This window comes from Anomaloglossus baeobatrachus, chromosome 8, assembly GCF_048569485.1.
Source record: "Anomaloglossus baeobatrachus isolate aAnoBae1 chromosome 8, aAnoBae1.hap1, whole genome shotgun sequence".
NCBI lineage: Eukaryota > Metazoa > Chordata > Amphibia > Anura > Aromobatidae > Anomaloglossus > Anomaloglossus baeobatrachus.
The window spans coordinates 225,761,349-225,781,145 of NC_134360.1; the positions used below are offsets into that span (position 1 = coordinate 225,761,349).

Sequence of the window (19,797 nt, forward strand, 5' to 3'; positions counted from 1 at the left end):
AGAGAGGATTTGGGAAGATTGACAAGCCACCCGAATTGGGCTAGAGTGGCGAGAGTGAGCGAGACACTCCGCTGACAGTCCGCGCTGGATGAAGCCTTGACTAGAAGGTCGTCCAGGTAAGGAATCACTGCCAACCCCTGTAGGTGCAGGACCGCAATCACTGCTGCCATGACCTTGGTGAATACCCGAGGGGCCGTGGCCAACCCGAAGGGGAGAGCCCCGAATTGGAAATGATCTTCTCCGATTGCAAAACGTAGCCAACGCTGGTGTGAAACTGCAATTGGCACATGCAGATAGGCATCTCTGATGGCGATGGATGCCAGGAAATCCCCTTGGGTCATGGAAGCAATGACTGATCGCAGAGACTCCATGCGAAAGTGCCGCACCTGAACATGCTTGTTGGGAAGCTTGAGATCCAGGATGGGCCGGAAGGAGCCGTCCTTTTTGGGGACTAGGAAGAGATTTGAGTAGAAACCTCTGAACCGTTCCCAGGCAAGAACCGGTACAATTACTCCGTTGGCCTGCAAGGATGCCACGGCCTGTGAAAAGGCGGCGGCCTTGTAGCAGGGGGGAGTTGAGAGAAAAAATCTGTTTGGCAGGCTGGAAGAGAATTCTATCCTGTAGCCGCGGGAGATGATATCCCTCACCCATTGATCGGAGACGTGTTGAAACCACGCGTCGCCAAAGTGGGAGAGCCTGCCACCGACTAAGGACATTGCTGGCGCGGACAGATAGTCACGAGGAGGCTGCCTTAGCGGCAGCACCTCCTGCGGTCTTCTGTGGACGCGCTTTTGGGCGCCAGGTGGATTTCTGGTCCTTGGCTGAGTTAGTGGACGAGGCCGAGGGCTTAGAGGACGACCAGTTGGAGGAACGAAAGGAACGAAACCTCGACTGATTCCTACCCTGGACAGGCTTCCTGGTTTTGGTTTGTAGCATGGAAGTACTCTTCCCGCCAGTAGCTTCCTTAATAATTTCATCCAGCTGTTCACCGAACAGCCGGGACCCAGCAAAAGGGAGCCCAGCAAGGTACTTCTTTGAAGAAGCATCTGCCTTCCACTCTCGAAGCCACAAGATCCTGCGGATAACGAGGGAATTAGCCGAAGCCACCGCAGTGCGGTGAGAAGCCTCCAGCATGGCAGCCATGGCATAGGATGAAAAAGCTGAAGCTTGGGAAGTTAAGGCAACCATTTCGGGCATAGATTCCCTGGCGAGGGAATGCATCCCCTCTAGAGAAGCAGAGATAGCTTTGAGAGCCCACACTGCTGCAAAAGTCGGGGAGAACGAGGCCCCCGCCGCTTCATATACGGATTTGGCCAGAAGGTCAGTCTGGCGGTCAGTGGAATCCTTAAGGGAGGTGCCATCAGCCACCGACACAACTGTCCGGGCTGAGAGTCTAGACACCGGGGGGTCTACCTTTGGGGAATGAGCCCACTCCTTGACCACCTCAGGTGGAAAGGGAAAGCGGTCATCAGAACCATGCTTTGGGAAGCGTTTGTCAGGGCAGGCCCTGGGCTTGGTCACAGCGGCCTGAAAACTGGAGTGGTTAAAGAACACACTCTTTACTCTCTTAGGCGAGGTAAACTGGTGCTTTTCTGCCAGAGAGGGTTGCTCCTCTGATACTGGCGGATTGAGATCCAGTACAGAATTAATGGAAGCAATCAAATCACTAACATCTGAGTCACTTTCGGACAGATCAATGGGGTACATGGAGTTAACCTCCGAGCCCCCCGTAAAGGCATCCTCCTCATCCTGCGAGTCAGCTCCTGAATCAGAGCCGCGGGACGAGGAAGGAGAGGGAACCCTGCGTCTCTTCTCAGGAGGACGGGGTCTTGGACCAGATGATGAATCCTCTGTGAGCTCCGGTCCTGAGAGACCCCTAGCAGCAGAGGCACCCTGTGAAGGGGGCTGATGCATGTTCAGCAAAGTCCTGGACAGAAGTCCCATGGAGTCAGCAAAAGACTGGGAGATAGACCTAGAAAAGGCTTCTACCCAAGCCGGGGGTTCAGCCACAGGAGCAGGAGCAGCCTGAGAGACCACTGGGGGTGAGACTCCAGGCTGAGGCACCGCCAGGTTAGAGCAGGCATCACAATGTGGGAAGATGCTCGGTTCAGGCAGCAGGAGCTTACATGCAGTGCATACTGAATAAAGCTTTGGAGCCTTGCTCCTCGTGTGAGACATGCTGCTGGAGTGGGGGCTCTGCCAGAGAATGAACCCCAGAGAGTATATACAGAGGTCCACAACCGGAGACCGGTTGTGGCTTACCAGACCGCTGGAGCGGTGTTGTGTGCCCTCCAGATCCCGAAGCCCGGACCCCCAAGCACAGCACCTCAGCAGAGATGCTGCAGACCAGCGCTGCAATGTGACTGATCGCAGAGAGAACGCTGAGAAAATGGCCGCCGGAGCGAAGAGAGGGGGCGGGACTTGCTTGAGGAGCGGGATCTGGAGGGCCATAGAGACCTACAGGGGAGGGGACACACACTGCAGTGGGGAGTGTCCCTCCCCTGTACAGAACGGCTGCCGGGCGGAGCCGAGCCTGTCCCTCTGCATGAGTGACATGCGAGGGCAGTGAAACAGAAAGTAGGCCTCCGGCGAAGCCGGGGCCTAAATTTGAGCGGCGCGGCCGACGCGCAGGCACCATCGGCGCGGTTCTCAGGCGACAGCTAGAGAACCCGCCGGAAATGTCAGAAAACACAATAAGCACACTCTCCCACAACAATAAAGTACAGGGACCCCAAAAACTAAACGTCTCAGGTACTTAGCTTGCTGAGACGCAGGGCCAAGTCCCTGGGGATGAGTGCTCCGGTCCAGCAGGGTCCTGAAGGGCTGCGGATGGAGACCGGTCTCCTGCCAAGCATGGAGACCGTGCTGGCTCCCACTTCAAGCCAGAGCCCAGGAGGGATGGTGAAGGAGCACGGCATGTAAGGCTCCAGCCTAGGAATCAACCTTACAACATCGCCGACACAGTGGGGTGAGAAGGGACATGCCGGGGGTCCAGACATGGACCCCACTCTTCAATCTCGTTCCAAAAGGAATAATCATATGAGAGTGCATGTGTGGATGTATGCCTCCTGAACACAAAGCGATAAACTGGCTGAGTCTGCTCATCAGGGGGTGTATAAGCTCAGAGGGAGGAGCTACACTTTTTAAGTGTAGTACTTTGTGTGTCCTCCGGAGGCAGAAGCTAAACACCCATGGTCTGGGTCTCCCAAAGGAACGATAAAGAAAGGCACCTTTTTGAACAGCATAGTGTGCACAAGAAACCCAAATTCCCATAGACTTTGCTTGAAAAGCAGAACACATCCATTTTGGCATTAAATACTGCAGTTGAAAAAGCAGCAAAAAAGCAGGTAAAAAGCAACGTGGACACATAGCCTTAAAGTCAAAAGTGGCCTTTTAACAAGCCTTTTCATATGACCTAGGATATATGCTAGATCCGAATCCCAATTTGCAGACACAGTGTTTCGGGGTGATTGCCCCTCGCTAGTGCAAAGTGTGGGTAAAGGTGGTGTCACACATAGCGACGCAGCAGCGATCACGACCAGCGATCTGACCTTATCAGGATTGCTGCTGCGTCGTTACATGGTCGCTGGTGAGCTGTCAAAGGCAGATCTCACCAGCGACCAGCCCCCAGCCAGCAGCGACGCATGGAAGCGTAACTAAGGTAAATATCGGGTAACCAAGGAAAGCACTTCTCTTGGTTACCCGATATTTACCTTAGTTACTAGCGTCCGCCGCTCTCACACTGCCAGTGCCGGCTCCCTGTTCCCTGCACTCCTAGCCAGAGTACACATCGGGTTAATTACCCGATGTGTGCTCTGGCTACGTGTGCAGGGAGCAGGGAGCCGGCACTGGCAGCGTGAGAGCGGCGGATGCTAGTAACTAAGGTAAATATCGGGTAACCAAGGAAAGGGCTTCTTGGTTACCCGATGTTTACCGTGGTTACAGCTTACCGTAGGCTACCAGACGCCGGCTCCCTGCTCGCTTCAGTTCGTCGCTCTCTCGCTGTCACACACAGCAATGTGTGCTTCACAGCGGGAGAGCAATGTCCAAAAGATGAAGCAGGACATTCAGCAACTACCGGCGACCTCACAGCAGGGGCCATGTCGTTGCTGGATGTCACACACAGCGACAGCGACGGGACGTCGCTACTACGTCACAGAAAATGGTGACTTAGCAGCGACGTCGTTGTCGTCGTCGCTATGTGTGACACCACCTTAACTGATCTGGCACATGAGAAGCTATGTGGGGGCCACTCCAAAGTTACACATTTATGGCAAATCAAATGTAGGTGCCTTAAATGCTTCATAGGTGCAAATAACATTTCTAAAATTCCCAAATGTCGAGAGAATGGGGGTCGCTTTCTTCAGTCTAGACACTCCAGATGAGACCATGCAGATGTCATTGAGAAGACCCCCATATAGGCAATATTTATGGGTTTCAGAAATGGCCTCCCAGGGCACCATTATTAGGCTATGTGCGCACGTTGCGTAAATACATGCAGTTACGCTGCGCTTTGTAGCGCAGCGTAACTGCATGCGTCCTGCGTCCCCTGCACAATCTATGGAGATTGTGCAGGGGCCGTGCGCACGTGGCGTTTAAGAGCGCAGCGCTTCGGCTACTGCCGAAGCGCTGCGTAAAAAGAAGTGACATGTCACTTCTTTCCTGCGCTTTGCCGGCAGCTCCTGCTCTGTCTATGGCAGGAGCTGCAGGCAGAGCGCATGGAATCGGCGCTCACTACGGACATTTCTGCAGCGATCTAAAGCGCACATGTGCTCTTCAGATCGCTGCAGAAATTTCTGCAGGGCTAGTACGCAACGTGCGCACATAGCCTTACTTTCCCACCCTGGGTACCACTATATCCTCTTTTCTTAAGCCCGCTTTACAGGCTACAATAAATCTTACGATGTGTCGGCGGGGTCACGTCGTAAGTGACGCACATCTGGCATCGTAAGTAAGATTGTAGCGTGTAAAACCTACGTGAGATTGCGATTGAACGAAAAAACGTTCATCGCACTCACGTCGTTCAATTCCTAAAAATTGAACGTGAGGTTGTTCAATGTTCCCGAGGTAGCACACATCGCTCTGTGTGACACCCCGGGAATGATGAACAGATCTTACCTGCGTCCCGCGGCTCCCGCCGGCAATACGGAAGGAAGGAGGTGGGCGGGATGTTTACGTCCCGCTCATCTCCGCCCTTTCTATTGGTCGGCTGCCGCGTGACGTCGCTGTGACGCCGAACGTCCCTCCCACTCCAGGAAGTGGATGTTCTCCGCCCACATCGAGGTCGTATGGAAGGTTAAGTACGTGTGACAGTAAATAATCGTTTGTGCGACACGTTCAACAAATTGAATGTGCCGCACATACGATGGGGGCGGGTACAATCGCATACGATATCGTATGTGTAATCGTACCGTGTAAAGCAGGCTTTACACATGGAAAATATATGTGAGCAGCCCCCAGACACAGGTCAGTTTTGCTGCACAGAATGGCTCCATGTATAACAGGTTGTGCCCCGAATTAATGTTCTAATATAATAACACTATTAGAAAGTAGATTCGATAGGAGAGGAAATCGGGTAAATGCCGCGCTAACACCACGGAATCCGAAATTAATATAATACCTTTATTGTTTGAACAGGTCGACGCATATGTACTGTTCCTTTGATGTCCTGATGAAGGAGACGGATGTCTCTGAAACGCGTCAACCTGTGCAAACAATAAAGGAATTATATTACTTTCGAATTCCGTGGTGTTAGCTTGGCATATACCCGATTTCCTCTCCTATCAAACTTACGGCTTTTAGCTCGGGGCTGCGTCTGATACCATCACTGCATGTGCATATAGGGCTTGTGACTGTCACAACCTGAATAGGTGAGTGTGCCTAACTTTTTTATCTATTAATTCCCCTACCGAGTAAGACCCTATTTCGGTTCTTTGTTCCACAGTATTATACCACTATTAAAAAGAAGGCAGATCTCCAAAATAACAAAAAAAAAACAATAACAAATAAGTGGCTGCAGTCAGTACCAGCGATGTCGTCTACAATTTCTGCATACGTCCTCCTGGCAATGTCCAGGAACTCGTTAATATTTGGCTTCACAGCATAACACTTCTGCGTTCTCATGTTGAGGCATCCTCTGGTGTATCTGGTATCATCATTAATTACTGTCTTAATTTTTTCAAGTATGATGTTAAATCTAAAAATAAATAAATTTCAGGATTTCACTTCATGGTGTTTTGTTATTATACACTGGGAAGCACGCTGCGTTCAGAAAAGAATCCACTGACCCTCAAAAATTAAAACCCATTGGCCCCAATTTATCTTTTTTTGCGCCTTCTTTGGAGAACTACCAATTTAGAACCATTCTTATTTTTGTGTTCATCTACAGTTAGGTCCAGAAATATTTGGACAGTGACACAATTTTCGCGAGTTGGGCTCTGCATGCCACCACATTGGATTTGAAATGAAACCTCTACAACAGAATTCAAGTGCAGATTGTAACGTTTAATTTGAAGGTTTGAACAAAAATATCTGATAGAAATTGTAGGAATTGTCACATTTCTTTACAAACACTCCACATTTTAGGAGGTCAAAAGTAATTGGACAAATAAACCAAACCCAAACAAAATATTTTTATTTTCAATATTTTGTTGCGAATCCTTTGGAGGCAATCACTGCCTTAAGTCTGGAACCCATGGACATCACCAAACGCTGGGTTTCCTCCTTCTTAATGCTTTGCCAGGCCTTTACAGCCGCAGCCTTCAGGTCTTGCTTGTTTGTGGGTCTTTCCGTCTTAAGTCTGGATTTGAGCAAGTGAAATGCATGCTCAATTGGGTTAAGATCTGGTGATTGACTTGGCCATTGCAGAATGTTCCACTTTTTTGCACTCATGAACTCCTGGGTAGCTTTGGCTGTATGCTTGGGGTCATTGTCCATCTGTACTATGAAGCGCCGTCCGATCAACTTTGCGGCATTTGGCTGAATCTGGGCTGAAAGTATATCCCGGTACACTTCAGAATTCATCCGGCTACTCTTGTCTGCTGTTATGTCATCAATAAACACAAGTGACCCAGTGCCATTGAAAGCCATGCATGCCCATGCCATCACGTTGCCTCCACCATGTTTTACAGAGGATGTGGTATGCCTTGGATCATGTGCCGTTCCCTTTCTTCTCCAAACTTTTTTCTTCCCATCATTCTGGTACAGGTTGATCTTGGTCTCATCTGTCCATAGAATACTTTTCCAGAACTGAGCTGGCTTCATGAGATGTTTTTCAGCAAATTTAACTCTGGCCTGTCTATTTTTGGAATTGATGAATGGTTTGCATCTAGATGTGAACCCTTTGTATTTAGTTTCATGGAGTCTTCTCTTTACTGTTGACTTAGAGACAGATACACCTACTTCACTGAGAGTGTTCTGGACTTCAGTTGATGTTGTGAACGGGTTCTTCTTCACCAAAGAAAGTATGCGGCAATCATCCACCACTGTTGTCATCCGTGGACGCCCAGGCCTTTTTGAGTTCCCAAGCTCACCAGTCAATTCCTTTTTTCTCAGAATGTACCCGACTGTTGATTTTGCTACTCCAAGCATGTCTGCTATCTCTCTGATGGATTTTTTCTTTTCTTTCAGCCTCAGGATGTTCTGCTTCACCTCAATTGAGAGTTCCTTAGACCGCATGTTGTCTGGTCACAGCAACAGCTTCCAAATGCAAAACCACACACCTGTAATCAACCCCAGACCTTTTAACTACTTCATTGATTACAGGTTAACGAGGGAGACGCCTTCAGAGTTAATTGCAGCCCTTAGAGTCCCTTGTCCAATTACTTTTGGTCCCTTGAAAAAGAGGAGGCTATGCATTACAGAGCTATGATTCCTAAACCCTTTCTCCGATTTGGATGTGAAAACTCTCATATTGCAGCTGGGAGTGTGCACTTTCAGCCCATATTATATATATATAATTGTATTTCTGAACATGTTTTTGTAAACAACTAAAATAACAAAACTTGTGTCACTGTCCAAATATTTCTGGACCTAACTGTATATAGCTTTTAAGCCATTTTTATGATACTTTTTTCAGTCCTCGCCATTTCAGGGATTTTCTGTTCAATCTGGGTTTTGTTTTCATTTTCCAGATGTTTTTGGTTGATTCGTCATTTGTTACTTTTTTTTTTTTTTTTTTTTTAAATGTCCCAAGTTTATACAGAATTGTACTTCAATTGAAGACAAATGTGCGACATTTTGGTTTATTGAAAGGATTTGTACAACATTTAACTCTAAAAAGATTGAAACAAAAATGTATCAAATATGGTTCACCATTTTTATTAATTTGGAGCAAAGTTCACAGCGAAAACAGAAAGAAATGGTACCTTTAAAAACAACAACACAGTATTAATTAGTCAGGCCTTCTTCTTTATACTTTTCCTTCATTTGGGATTTACTTGTGGTTTGGAAAAAAAAAGTTAAAAAAACCAAAGTGCATCAAAAATGGGCTGTATGAATGAGGAGTGATTGTTAAAGGGGTTGTCCAGAGACGAGAAGTTATTATCTATCCAGAGGGCAGGTGATAACTTATAGATCTGTGGAGATCCGACTGCTGGGACCCACACTGATCAGCAGATCACCATTAGAATGGAGCGGCCGGTCACATCACCGATGTCCGCTCCATTCATCCTTTATGAAGCTGCCATAAAGAGCCGAGTGCGGCGCTCAGCAGTCTCAGAAGGAATGAATGGAGCATGTATCGGGGATAAAAGTGCCCTGTTCTGCCGATTGATGCGAGCCCCAGTGGTTGGATGCCCAATGATTTATACGTTATCATTTTTACTGTGTCTAGTCCTCACAAAATATTCAGACGGGCACTTCCTTTTGAATACTGGTGCTTGTATCACAGGGTGGCATCCCCAAGTAACAATATCAAAACAAGATTGGCACTCACATAAATTGCTTTCCTTTCTTTAGATTTGATTCCATAAATACCACTCACAAATATGACGTATTTCGATTTCGGCTTACATCCTATACAGTGTGACCCAATGTTTGAGAAACACTTTAGGATGTAAGTTGAAACACATTTCATTTGTGGGGTGCTATGCCTATGAATAAGGACTATGCCTATTAAGTCCGAAACGCATTAGACAGCGCAATGTTTGGACTGTGCTGTATGTTTTCATATCTATATTTTAATATGGATGAATAAATCTTTTGATTTTATATACATTTAATTTTTGCAGTATTTCCTGTGGATGCTGGATCTTCTTCCCTCCTTTTCTCTCCATTTGTGTGAGTGCCGCTCTTGTTTTGATATTTTTTCTGTGGATAGGTGATAACTTCATCTCACCAGACATCACCTTTGGCTGCATTCACACAGTCAGTATTTGGTGAGTTTTTAACCTCACTATTTGGAAGCCAAAACCAGGAGTGGGTGAAAAATACAGAACTGATGCACGTGTTTCTATTAGGCCCTGTGCCCACGGGAGAAAATACCTGCGGATTTTGCTGCGGAAAACCTGCGTATTTTCTAGATTTTCCAGATAAATCTGCAGGTTTGCGCAAGTACAGACACTCCCCATGTTATCCTATGTGATTTGGTGTGTGCTGTTTATATGCTGCGGATTTTGTACCTGCGGAAAATGGTGCAGAATTTCCGCTGCCGCAAAGAACTGCATGTCAATTATTCCTTATTCCTTGTCCTGCGTATTTTATGCCTTTTTACTATGGAGATACAGGGCGGGAAATCCGCAGTACAAACACAAATTCCGCACATTTTCTGTAGGTTTTCCGCAGTTATTCCGCATGAAATCCGCATAAATGGATAGCTGTGGATTCCAGGGAGCTGCTGCGTGAACCTGCGGAAATAACTGCAGAAAAATCCACAGGTATTTTTTCTCATGGGCATAGGGCCTCCGCTTCAACTGGCTGCCTGCCGTGTGACGTCGCTGTGATGCTGCACGACCCGCCCCCTTAGGAAGGAGGCGGGACGCCGGCCAGAGCGACGTCGCAGGGCAGGTAAGTACGTGTGACACTGCCATAGCGATAATGTTCGCTACGGCAGCTATCACAAGATGTCGCATGTGCGACGGGGGCGGGTACTATCGCGTTAGGCATCGCTAGCATCAGCTAGCGATGTCGCAGTGTGCAAAGTACCCCTTAGACTATTCCTCTGATTGTTCCACTCCAAGTTTTGGGTTACAAATACTGAAGTAAAATACTGACCAAATACAGAACATGTGAAGGTGGTCTTAAGATTGTGCACAATGTTCGAGCATTATACTAATGTGCCCCGTTCACTATGTTATGATTACAGCCAATTATCAGACAGTTCTCAACCTTGGATTCTGTTGCCTCCACTTACCTAGGATCATTGATTGATGAATAATACGCTTGGAGTAGGGGTGTTTTGCATTTTTCCAGTACAGCCTATAGCAAATTAAAAAAATGTGCTTTTGTGCCTGTACAATGTCTGCCAGCAATGCAATAATTCTAATATATACAAGATGACCCACATTAGATGACTCATGAGCATAAAATAAAAAGACTGACAGCATCAATCTACCAGGCTTTTCGTTCTGGTTTAAACATTGATCCCAGGTCCGGTACAATTACTGTGAAAAATACCTTTAAAGGTTCCACAAGTTCAAGAGTATGCTTGAGTGAGATTAGATAAGTTATCTTCGTATCTGCAGCTTTTTCCTGTTAAATAAATGATGATCCGTCCATCAAAGAGTATCAGCTAAATTATTATTAATATCTGCAATGAAGCATTAAAGCAAAGCTGAGTAAATAAAATTTCCTATGGGTACAGTATATGTTTCCGCTGCTTACAGAGACTATAGACCTGTCAGAGCGACAGATATGGAACCCAACAGACCTGATTGATGTTTATATTTCATGTACGGGTTCTGCTCGAATAGTCCACGTACCTATTATAGCAATCTGTGCTTTGTCATCCAAGCGCTGTTTTTTAGCATTAAGGGGGTATGTGAATTTTGGAATTTTCATTTGACTAGACGAGACGGATGGACCAAAGATGGATGAAGAAGGGAATTTTGTTTACTTACCGTAAATTCCTTTTCTTCTAGCTCCTATTGGGAGACCCAGACAATTGGGTGTATAGCTTCTGCCTCCGGAGGCCACACAAAGTATTACACTTTAAAAAGTGTAACCCCTCCCCTCTGCCTATACACCCTCCCGTGGATCACGGGCTCCTCAGTTTTGGTGCAAAAGCAGGAAGGAGAAAACTTATAAATTGGTCTAGGGTAAATTCAATCCGAAGGATGTTCGGAGAACTGAAAACCATGAACCAAAGGAACAATTCAACATGAACAACATGTGTACACAAAAGAACAACCAGCCCGAAGGGAACAGGGGCGGGTGCTGGGTCTCCCAATAGGAGCTAGAAGAAAAGGAATTTACGGTAAGTAAACAAAATTCCCTTCTTCTTTGTCGCTTCATTGGGAGACCCAGACAATTGGGACGTCCAAGAGCAGTCCCTGGGTGGGTAAAAGAATACCTCAATAAAAAGAGCCGAAACGGCCCCCTCTTACAGGTGGGCAACCGCCGCCTGAAGGACTCGCCTACCGAGACTGGTGTCTGCCGAAGCATAGGTATGCACCTGATAGTGCTTCGTGAAAGTGTGCAGACTAGACCACGTAGCTGCCTGACACACCTGCTGAGCCGTAGCCCGGTGCCGCAATGCCCAGGACGCACCCACGGCTCTGGTAGAATGGGCTTTCAGCCCTGAAGGAAGCGGAAGCCCAGAAGAACGGTAGGCTTCGAGAATCGGTTCCTTGATCCACCGAGCCAAGGTTGACTTGGAAGCCTGCGAACCCTTACGCTGGCCAGCGACAAGGACAAAGAGCGCATCTGAACGACGCAGGGGCGCCGTGCGAGACACGTAGAGCCGGAGTGCTCTCACCAGATCCAACAAGTGCAAATCCTTTTCACATTGGTGAATTGGATTAGGGCAAAATGAAGGCAAGGAGATATCCTGATTGAGATGAAAAGGAGATACCACCTTAGGGAGAAATTCCGGGACCGGACGCAGAACCACCTTATCCTGGTGAAACACCAGGAAGGGGGCTTTGCATGACAGCGCTGCAAGCTCAGACACTCTCCGGAGTGATGTAACTGCCACTAGAAAGGCCACCTTCTGCGAAAGACGTGATAAAGAGACATCCCGCAGCGGCTCGAAAGGTGGTTTCTGAAGAGCCGTTAGCACCCTGTTAAGATCCCAGGGTTCTAGCGGACGCTTGTAAGGTGGGACTATGTGGCAAACTCCCTGCAGGAAGGTGCGGACCTGCGGAAGCCTGGCTAGGCGCTTTTGAAAAAATACAGAGAGCGCCGATACTTGGCCCTTGAGAGAGCCGAGTGACAAACCCTTGTCCATTCCGGATTGAAGGAATGAAAGAAAAGTGGGTAAGGCAAACGGCCATGGAGGAAAACCGTTATCAGAGCACCAGGATAAGAAGATTTGCCAAGACCTGTAATAGATCTTGGCGGACGTTGGCTTCCTGGCCTGTCTCATGGTGGCAATGACATCCTGAGATAACCCTGAAGACGCTAGGAGCCAGGACTCAATGGCCACACAGTCAGGTTGAGGGCCACAGAATTCAGATGGAAAAATGGGCCTTGCGACAGCAAGTCTGGGCGGTCTGGAAGCGCCCACGGTTGACCCACCGTGAGATGCCACAGATCCGGGTACCACGACCGCCTCGGCCAGTCTGGAGCGACGAGAATGGCGCGACGGCAGTCGGACCTGATCTTGCGTAACACTCTGGGCAGCATCGCCAGAGGAGGAAACACATAAGGCAGTCGAAACTGCGACCAATCCTGAACTAACGCGTCCGCCGCCAGAGCTCTGTGATCCTGAGACCGTGCCATGAATGCCGGGACTTTGTTGTTGTGCCGTGACGCCATGAGATCGACGTCCGGCGTTCCCCAGCGGCGACAGATCTCTCGAAACACTTCTGGGTGCAGAGACCATTCCCCCGCATCCATGCCCTGACGACTGAGAAAATCTGCTTCCCAGTTTTCTACGCCCGGGATGTGAACTGCGGAGATGGTGGAGGCTGTGGCTTCCACCCACTGCAGAATCCGCCGGACTTCCTGGAAGGCTTGACGACTGCGAGTGCCGCCTTGGTGGTTGATGTATGCGACGGCAGTGGCGTTGTCCGACTGGATACGGATCTGCCTGCCCTCCAGCCACCGATGAAAAGCCAATAGGGCTAGATACACCACCCTTATCTCCAGAACATTGATCTGAAGGGAAGACTCTATCGGAATCCAGGTTCCCTGAGCCCTGTGGTGGAGAAAAACCGCTCCCCACCCTGACAGGCTCGCGTCCGTGGTGACCACAGCCCAGGTTGGGGGTAGGAAGGATTTTCCCTGCGATAGAGAATTGGGAAGGAGCCACCACTGAAGTGACTTCTTGGTTGCAAGGGAGAGAGAGACGTTCCTGTCGAGGGAAGCCGACCTCCTGTCCCATTTGCGGAGAATGTCCCATTGGAGTGGCCGTAGATGGAATTGCGCGAACGGCACTGCCTCCATCGCTGCCACCATCTTCCCCAGGAAGTGCATAAGGCGCCTTAAGGGGTGTGACTGACTCCGAAGAAGTGATTGCACCCCTGCCTGCAGAGAAAGCTGTTTGTCCCGCGGTAGCTTGACTACCGCTGACTGTGTATGAAACTCCATCCCGAGGTAAGTCAGTGATTGGGTCGGTGTCAACTTGGATTTCAGGAAGTTGATGATCCACCCGAACTGCTGGAGAGTCGTCAGAGCAACTGTAAGGCTGTGTTGACACGCCACCCGAGAAGGGGCCCTGACTAGGAGATCGTCTAAGTAGGGAATCACCGAGTGGCCCTTGTGCCTCCTTCCACACAAAGCATAAAACTGAGGAGCCCGTGATCCACGGGAGGGTGTATAGGAAGAGGAGAGGGATTACACTTTTTAAAGTGTAATACTTTGTGTGGCCTCCGGAGGCAGAAGCTATACACCCAATTGTCTGGGTCTCCCAATGGAGCGACAAAGAAAATTAGGTGTCACAAAGACAGTAAAAATAGATACTCTGACCAAACGCTGATGAAAACTGGATCCAGCACACTAATGAAAAAAGTCTGTCCTTTCTTATATGCAGGGAAATAAACAAACAGATGCTTATTTAATAGGAGTCAGTGATATCCATGATGCAATGGCTGGCTATACCAGTGTGGACAGAACCTAAGAAGGGTTAATCAAATTTCGTGCTCAATCCTACATCCAAATGGAACATGCACAAAATTGAAAATATTGCAAGTTTGGAAATCTGCACTGCTGACTGCAATAATTCTATGCATTGGTTAAAAGGGTCGTGCAAAGATTTTGCTCATCTCTAATGGCAATTCTTTATGAAGTCATCAAACAAACAAGGTCTCCGGTATCTCAAAAAGCAGGTCAAGCTACTTGAGAAATGCAAAGTTACCCCAAAGGCAGACACCTTAACATTGTCCTTTAATTGGCAGGTAGTGGTAATACTGACACTAATGAGAGGGTCACAGTGCAGAATGCATTGTACTATGTGATGATGACCATGGTGTCCTAGATCAATGGCTCTAAGAGAGGCAAAAAATAAGTTCAACGGCTCTGACATTGGTACAAAACATACTAGATCTAAACACTATAGTGCTTCACAATGACACATGGTCGCCTGTGATAATTTAGCACCCCATGGGGCAGGTGGTTAACCTACTCATTGCCGGGACGTTTGAGGGTCGGGTCAGCCGATGTCAAGTGTGGCCTTGCCCGGACCCGTTGCCCTGATGCGTACAGAAAATCAAGGGAAAGCGGGAAGGTTGGGAAAGTTTGTCGTGACGCCACCTGTGGCATGCGTCCAGGGAGTAGCCGCCGCTGCAGAATTCCTCGCCAGGGCAGGTGTTATGGCAGCCGGGATGGTGTCGCTCCTCACAGGCGGAGTGGGCCTCGGGTGGATGATGGAGGGAGAGGTTGTGGCTGTCGGTGCCAAAGCGTTGGGCGGCGACACCGGTAAGGACAATCCGACACAGTCTTTGCGGGTTCAAGGTGTCTTTTACTCACAGCTTCAGTTGCCAGCCCAGTAGTACCGGTCACCGCCATGATGGGCTCCAGTCAATACCAAGTAAGTAAGGGGTCACCACCGGTGTTTGAAGAGAGAGAGAGAGTGTCCTTTTCCTAGGATGTCCCCTTCTGAATATTGAATAACTGAATATTCCCAGCACTGACCCTGATTTCTCCAGACTTCTGCCCTTCGCCCGACAGCTGACAACCCTTTTTTGTATCATTAGGGCTCGAAGATTATCATAATTTTGAGGGGGGTTTGTTTGTTGCTTTTTGAGGACTGAGATCTGGGAGTTTTACTTGTTATGGAACCAAAATGTCCATGTTTTGTTCTCTGAGACATTCAGTTATCACTTTTGCCCAGCAACGTGGTCTTCAACATGAGAAAAAAAACATCATCACCACATTGTCCTGGACGATGGGAGAAGTTGTTCTTGGGGGAATTTTAGATCCCATACATTTTTAATGGTCGTGATCTTAGGTAAAATAGTGAGTAAGCCCCCTCTACGAATGAGAAGCAGCCCCCGCACATTGTGAGTGAACCTTCTCCATGGATGAGAAGCCCCCACATATTGTGAGGGACCCCCTCTATGGATGAGAATTCCTCTTCTTACATGGCAGCATACACACTGGACATGTCACCCATTGAGCATGTTTGGGATGCTCAGGATCGTCATATACAACAGTGTGCTCAAGTTCTTGTCACTATTCGCAACTTCACACTTCCACTGAATGGAAGTGAACTAACTAACCAAGCCACAATCAACAACCTGATCAAGTTTATGAGAAGTATATGTGTTGTACTGTGTAAGACAAATGGTGGTCACGGCAGATACTGACTGATTTTGACCACCAATACTATAAAACTGCTAATTTTAGGGTGGCCTTTAATTGTGATCAGCCTAATGGTCATGTAACACACAACAACAGCGACGACGACGTCGCTGTCGTTGTCGCCATTTTCTGTGACATAGCAGCGACGTCGTCGCAATTTGCTTAAGGCACACCTCTGCAATAATCATGCTGTTTAATCAGCATCTTGATATACTGTACCTCACCTGTGAGGTGGATGGATTATCTCGGCAAAGGAGAAGTGCTCACTAACAGAATTAAACAAATTTGTGAACAATGTTTAAGAGATAAAGACCTTGTGTGTCCATAGAAAAAGTGTTAAATCTTTGAGTTCAGCTCATGAAAAATGGGAGCATAAACCAAAGTGTTACATTCATATTTTGTTCAGTGTATATATATATATATATATATATATATATATATATATATATATATATCGGTGCTAGTGTAGCGCTGGGGTCCTGGGTTAAAATTCCACCAAGGACAACACCTGCAAGGAGTGTGTATGTTCTCCTCCTGTTTTTGTGGACTTCCTCCGGGATTTCGCTGTTTTCTCCCACACTCCAAAGAGATATAGATAGGGAACTTTTTTGACAAGATTGGGGGACTTAAAGAATGAGAGCGATGGCGCCAAAGAGTATATACCGTACAGTTGCTAAGGTGGGGCCCCGACATGGGATATTCACCACACTCGGGGATATGAACACACACACAAAATGCGCCACACACTACCATGTACTTGAACACATATAACACCCTCAGCACACATTTCACAATGTGAAACAATTTAATAATTACATTTCTATCTATGTTCTGATGTGTGTGTGTGTGTGTGTGTTCTGGTGTGTGTGTGTGTGTGTGTGTTCTGGTGTGTGTGTGTGTTCTGATGTGTGTATTCCAGTGTGTGTGTGTTCTGATGTGTGTGTGTGTGTGTGTGTTCTGATGTGTGTGTGTGTGTTCTGATGTGTGTGTGTGCTCTGATGTGTGTGTGTGTTCTGATGTGTGTGTGTGTGTTCTGATGTGTGTGTGTGTTCTGATGTGTGTGTGTGTTCTGATGTGTGTGTGTGTTCTAGTGTGTGTGTGTGTGTGTGTGTTCTGATGTGTGTGTGTTCTGATGTGTGTGTGTTCTGATGTCTGTGTGTGTGTGTGTGTGTTCTGATGTGTGTGTGCTCTGATGTCTGTGTGTGTGTGTTCTAGTGTGTGTGTGTTCTGGTGTGTGTGTTCTGATGTGCGTGTGTGTTCTGATGTGCGTGTGTGTTCTGATGTGTGTATGTTCTGATTTTGTGTGTGTGTATTCTGATGTGTGTGTGTGTTCTGATGTGTGTATTCCAGTGTGTGTGTGTTCTGATGTGTGTGTGTGTTCTGATGTGTGTCTGTGTTCTGATGTGTGTGTGTGTGCTCTGATGTGTGTGTGTATTCTGATGTGTGTGTGTTCTGATGTGTGTGTGTGTGTTCTGATGTGTGTGTGTGTTCTAGTGTGTGTGTGTGTGTGTGTGTGTGTGTGTTCTGATGTGTGTGTGTGTGTGTTCTGATGTATGTGTGATCTGATGTCTGTGTGTGTGTGTGTGTGTTCTAGTGTGTATGTGTTCTGGTGTGTGTGTGTGTGTGTGTGTGTTCTGGTGTGTGTGTTCTGATGTGCGTGTGTGTTCTGATGTGCGTGTGTGTTCTGATGTGTGTATGTTCTGATTTTGTGTGTGTGTGTTCTGATGTGTGTGTGTGTTCTGATGTGTGTGTGTGTGTGTTCTGATGTGTGTCTGTGTTCTGATGTGTGTGTGTGTGCTCTGATGTGTGTGTGTGTGTTCTGATATGTGTGTGTTCTGATGTGTGTGTGTGTTCTGATGTGTGTGTGTTCTGATGTGTGTGTGTTCTGATGTGTGTGTTCTAGTGTGTGTGTGTTCTGATGTGTGTGTTCTGATGTGTGTGTGTTCTGATGTCTGTGTGTGTGTGTGTGTTCTAGTGTGTATGTGTTCTGGTGTGTGTGTGTGTTCTGGTGTGTGTGTTCTGATGTGCGTGTGTGTTCTGATGTGCGTGTGTGTTCTGATGTGTGTATGTTCTGATTTTGTGTGTGTGTGTGTTCTGATGTGTGTGTGTTCTGATGTGTGTATTCCAGTGTGTCTGTGTTCTGATGTGTGTGTGTGTGTGCTCTGATGTGTGTGTGTGTGTGTGTTCTGATGTGTGTGTGTTCTGATGTGTGTGTGTGTTCTGATGTGTGTGTGTGTTCTAGTGTGTGTTTGTGTGTTCTGATGTGTGTGTGTTCTGATGTCTGTGTGTGTGTGTGTGTGTTTGTGTGCTCTAGTGTGTGTGTGTTCTGGTGTGTGTGTGTGTGTTCTGGTGTGTGTGTTCTGGTGTGTGTGTTCTGGTGTGTGTGTGTTCTGATGTGCGTGTGTGTTCTGATGTGCGTGTGTGTTCTGATGTGTGTATGTTCTGATTTTGTGTGTGTGTGTATGTGTTCTGATGTGTGTGTGGTGTGTGTGTGTGTGTTCTGATGTGTGTGTGTTCTGATGTGTGTGTGTGTTCTATGTGTGTGTGTGTGTTCTGATGTGTGTGTGTGTGTTCTGATGTGTGTGTATGTGTTCTGATGTGTGTGTGTGTGTTCTGATGTATGTGTTCTGATGTGTGTGTTCTGATATGTATGTGTGTGTGTGTGTGTGTGTGTGTGTGTGTGTTGCGCCCCCAATGGTGACAGTTACCTGATGGTCTGTAACGTGCTGTGAAATAAATGGCGCTATATAAGTGTGTAAAATACCATGTTCTGTTAGCTCCTTCACATACTGTATTCTACTATCAGCTTTATAAACATATACCGAATTCTGCTAGCTCTCCACATACATACCACATCCCACTAGCTTCCATATAGAGATATATACATACATACCGTGTCCTGCTTTGGAATCTGGATAAGATTGGAAAGAAGTTGTTCTGTGTCCAAAAACCTTATCAGAACTAGATAATAAATAGTAATGATACAATTAGAATATTCTGGCAAACATTTAGAACTTAAAAGCATTTCAATTGCCACAATTTGTAGAATCTGAACTGTTGACTTTTTTCATACTGAAATTTATTATAAAAAGGCATAAACCAGCTTTGCAGCCTCTGTAATATTCCTATTCTCTTTGAAACTAAGGAGAAGTAGAAATTGTGGGGCCAGCGATGTTTGTGCTCCAATTATCCCAGCGTTCTCACATTTACAAAGTGACTGGATCACCACGGAAATATTATGGTTTTGCCCTTGGTATTAGAAGAGCGTTAAGGGCACGTTACACGCTACGATTTATCTAACGATTTGTCGTCGGGGTTACGTCGTGATGCACATCCGGCATCGTTTGACATATCGTAGCGTGTGACAGCTACGAGCGTCTGTGATCGAGAAAAAATACTCACCTTATCGTTGCTCTATCGTTGCTCGTTGACACGTCGCTCATTTTCTAAAAATCGAACGTCCTTCTGTGCGCCGGTTATTCATCGTTCCCGGGGCAGTACACATCGCTCCGTGTGACGCCCCGGGAACGACGAACACAGCTTACCTGCATCCCACTGGCAATGCGGAAGGAAGGAGGTGGGCGGGATGTTATGTCCTGCTCATCTCCGCCCCTCCGCTACTATTGGCCGGCTGCTGTGCGACGTCGCGGTAACGCCGAACGTCCCTCCCCCTTCAGGAAGATGTTCGCCGCCCACAGCGAGGTCGTTTGGAAGGTAAGTACGTGTGACAGGGGTTTTCAACTTTGCGCGACACGGGCAACAAATTGCCGTGCCGCACAAACGATGGGGGCGGGTGCGTTCGCAAATGCAATCGCACGACATATCGACACGTGTAAAGCAGGCTTTAGTCACTATGGGATTGTGTTTTTGTACTTGTGGAGTCAGACACTGGATAAC

At 47.4% G+C, this 19,797-nt stretch overlaps 1 protein-coding gene across 1 annotated transcript in view; it reads right to left on the reverse strand.

Moving 5' to 3' along the window:
- The window catches only part of MSH4 (mutS homolog 4), a 115,806-nt gene that overhangs the window by 37,949 nt on the left and 58,060 nt on the right, over positions 1-19,797 (reverse strand). Inside the window, exons 8-11 of the mRNA XM_075321120.1 lie at positions 18,794-18,861; positions 10,615-10,689; positions 10,352-10,416; positions 6,027-6,196 (exon numbers count right to left, since the gene is read on the reverse strand). Coding sequence (XP_075177235.1) covers positions 6,027-6,196; positions 10,352-10,416; positions 10,615-10,689; positions 18,794-18,861 — 378 coding nt within the window. The remainder of the gene's footprint in view (positions 1-6,026; positions 6,197-10,351; positions 10,417-10,614; positions 10,690-18,793; positions 18,862-19,797) is intronic.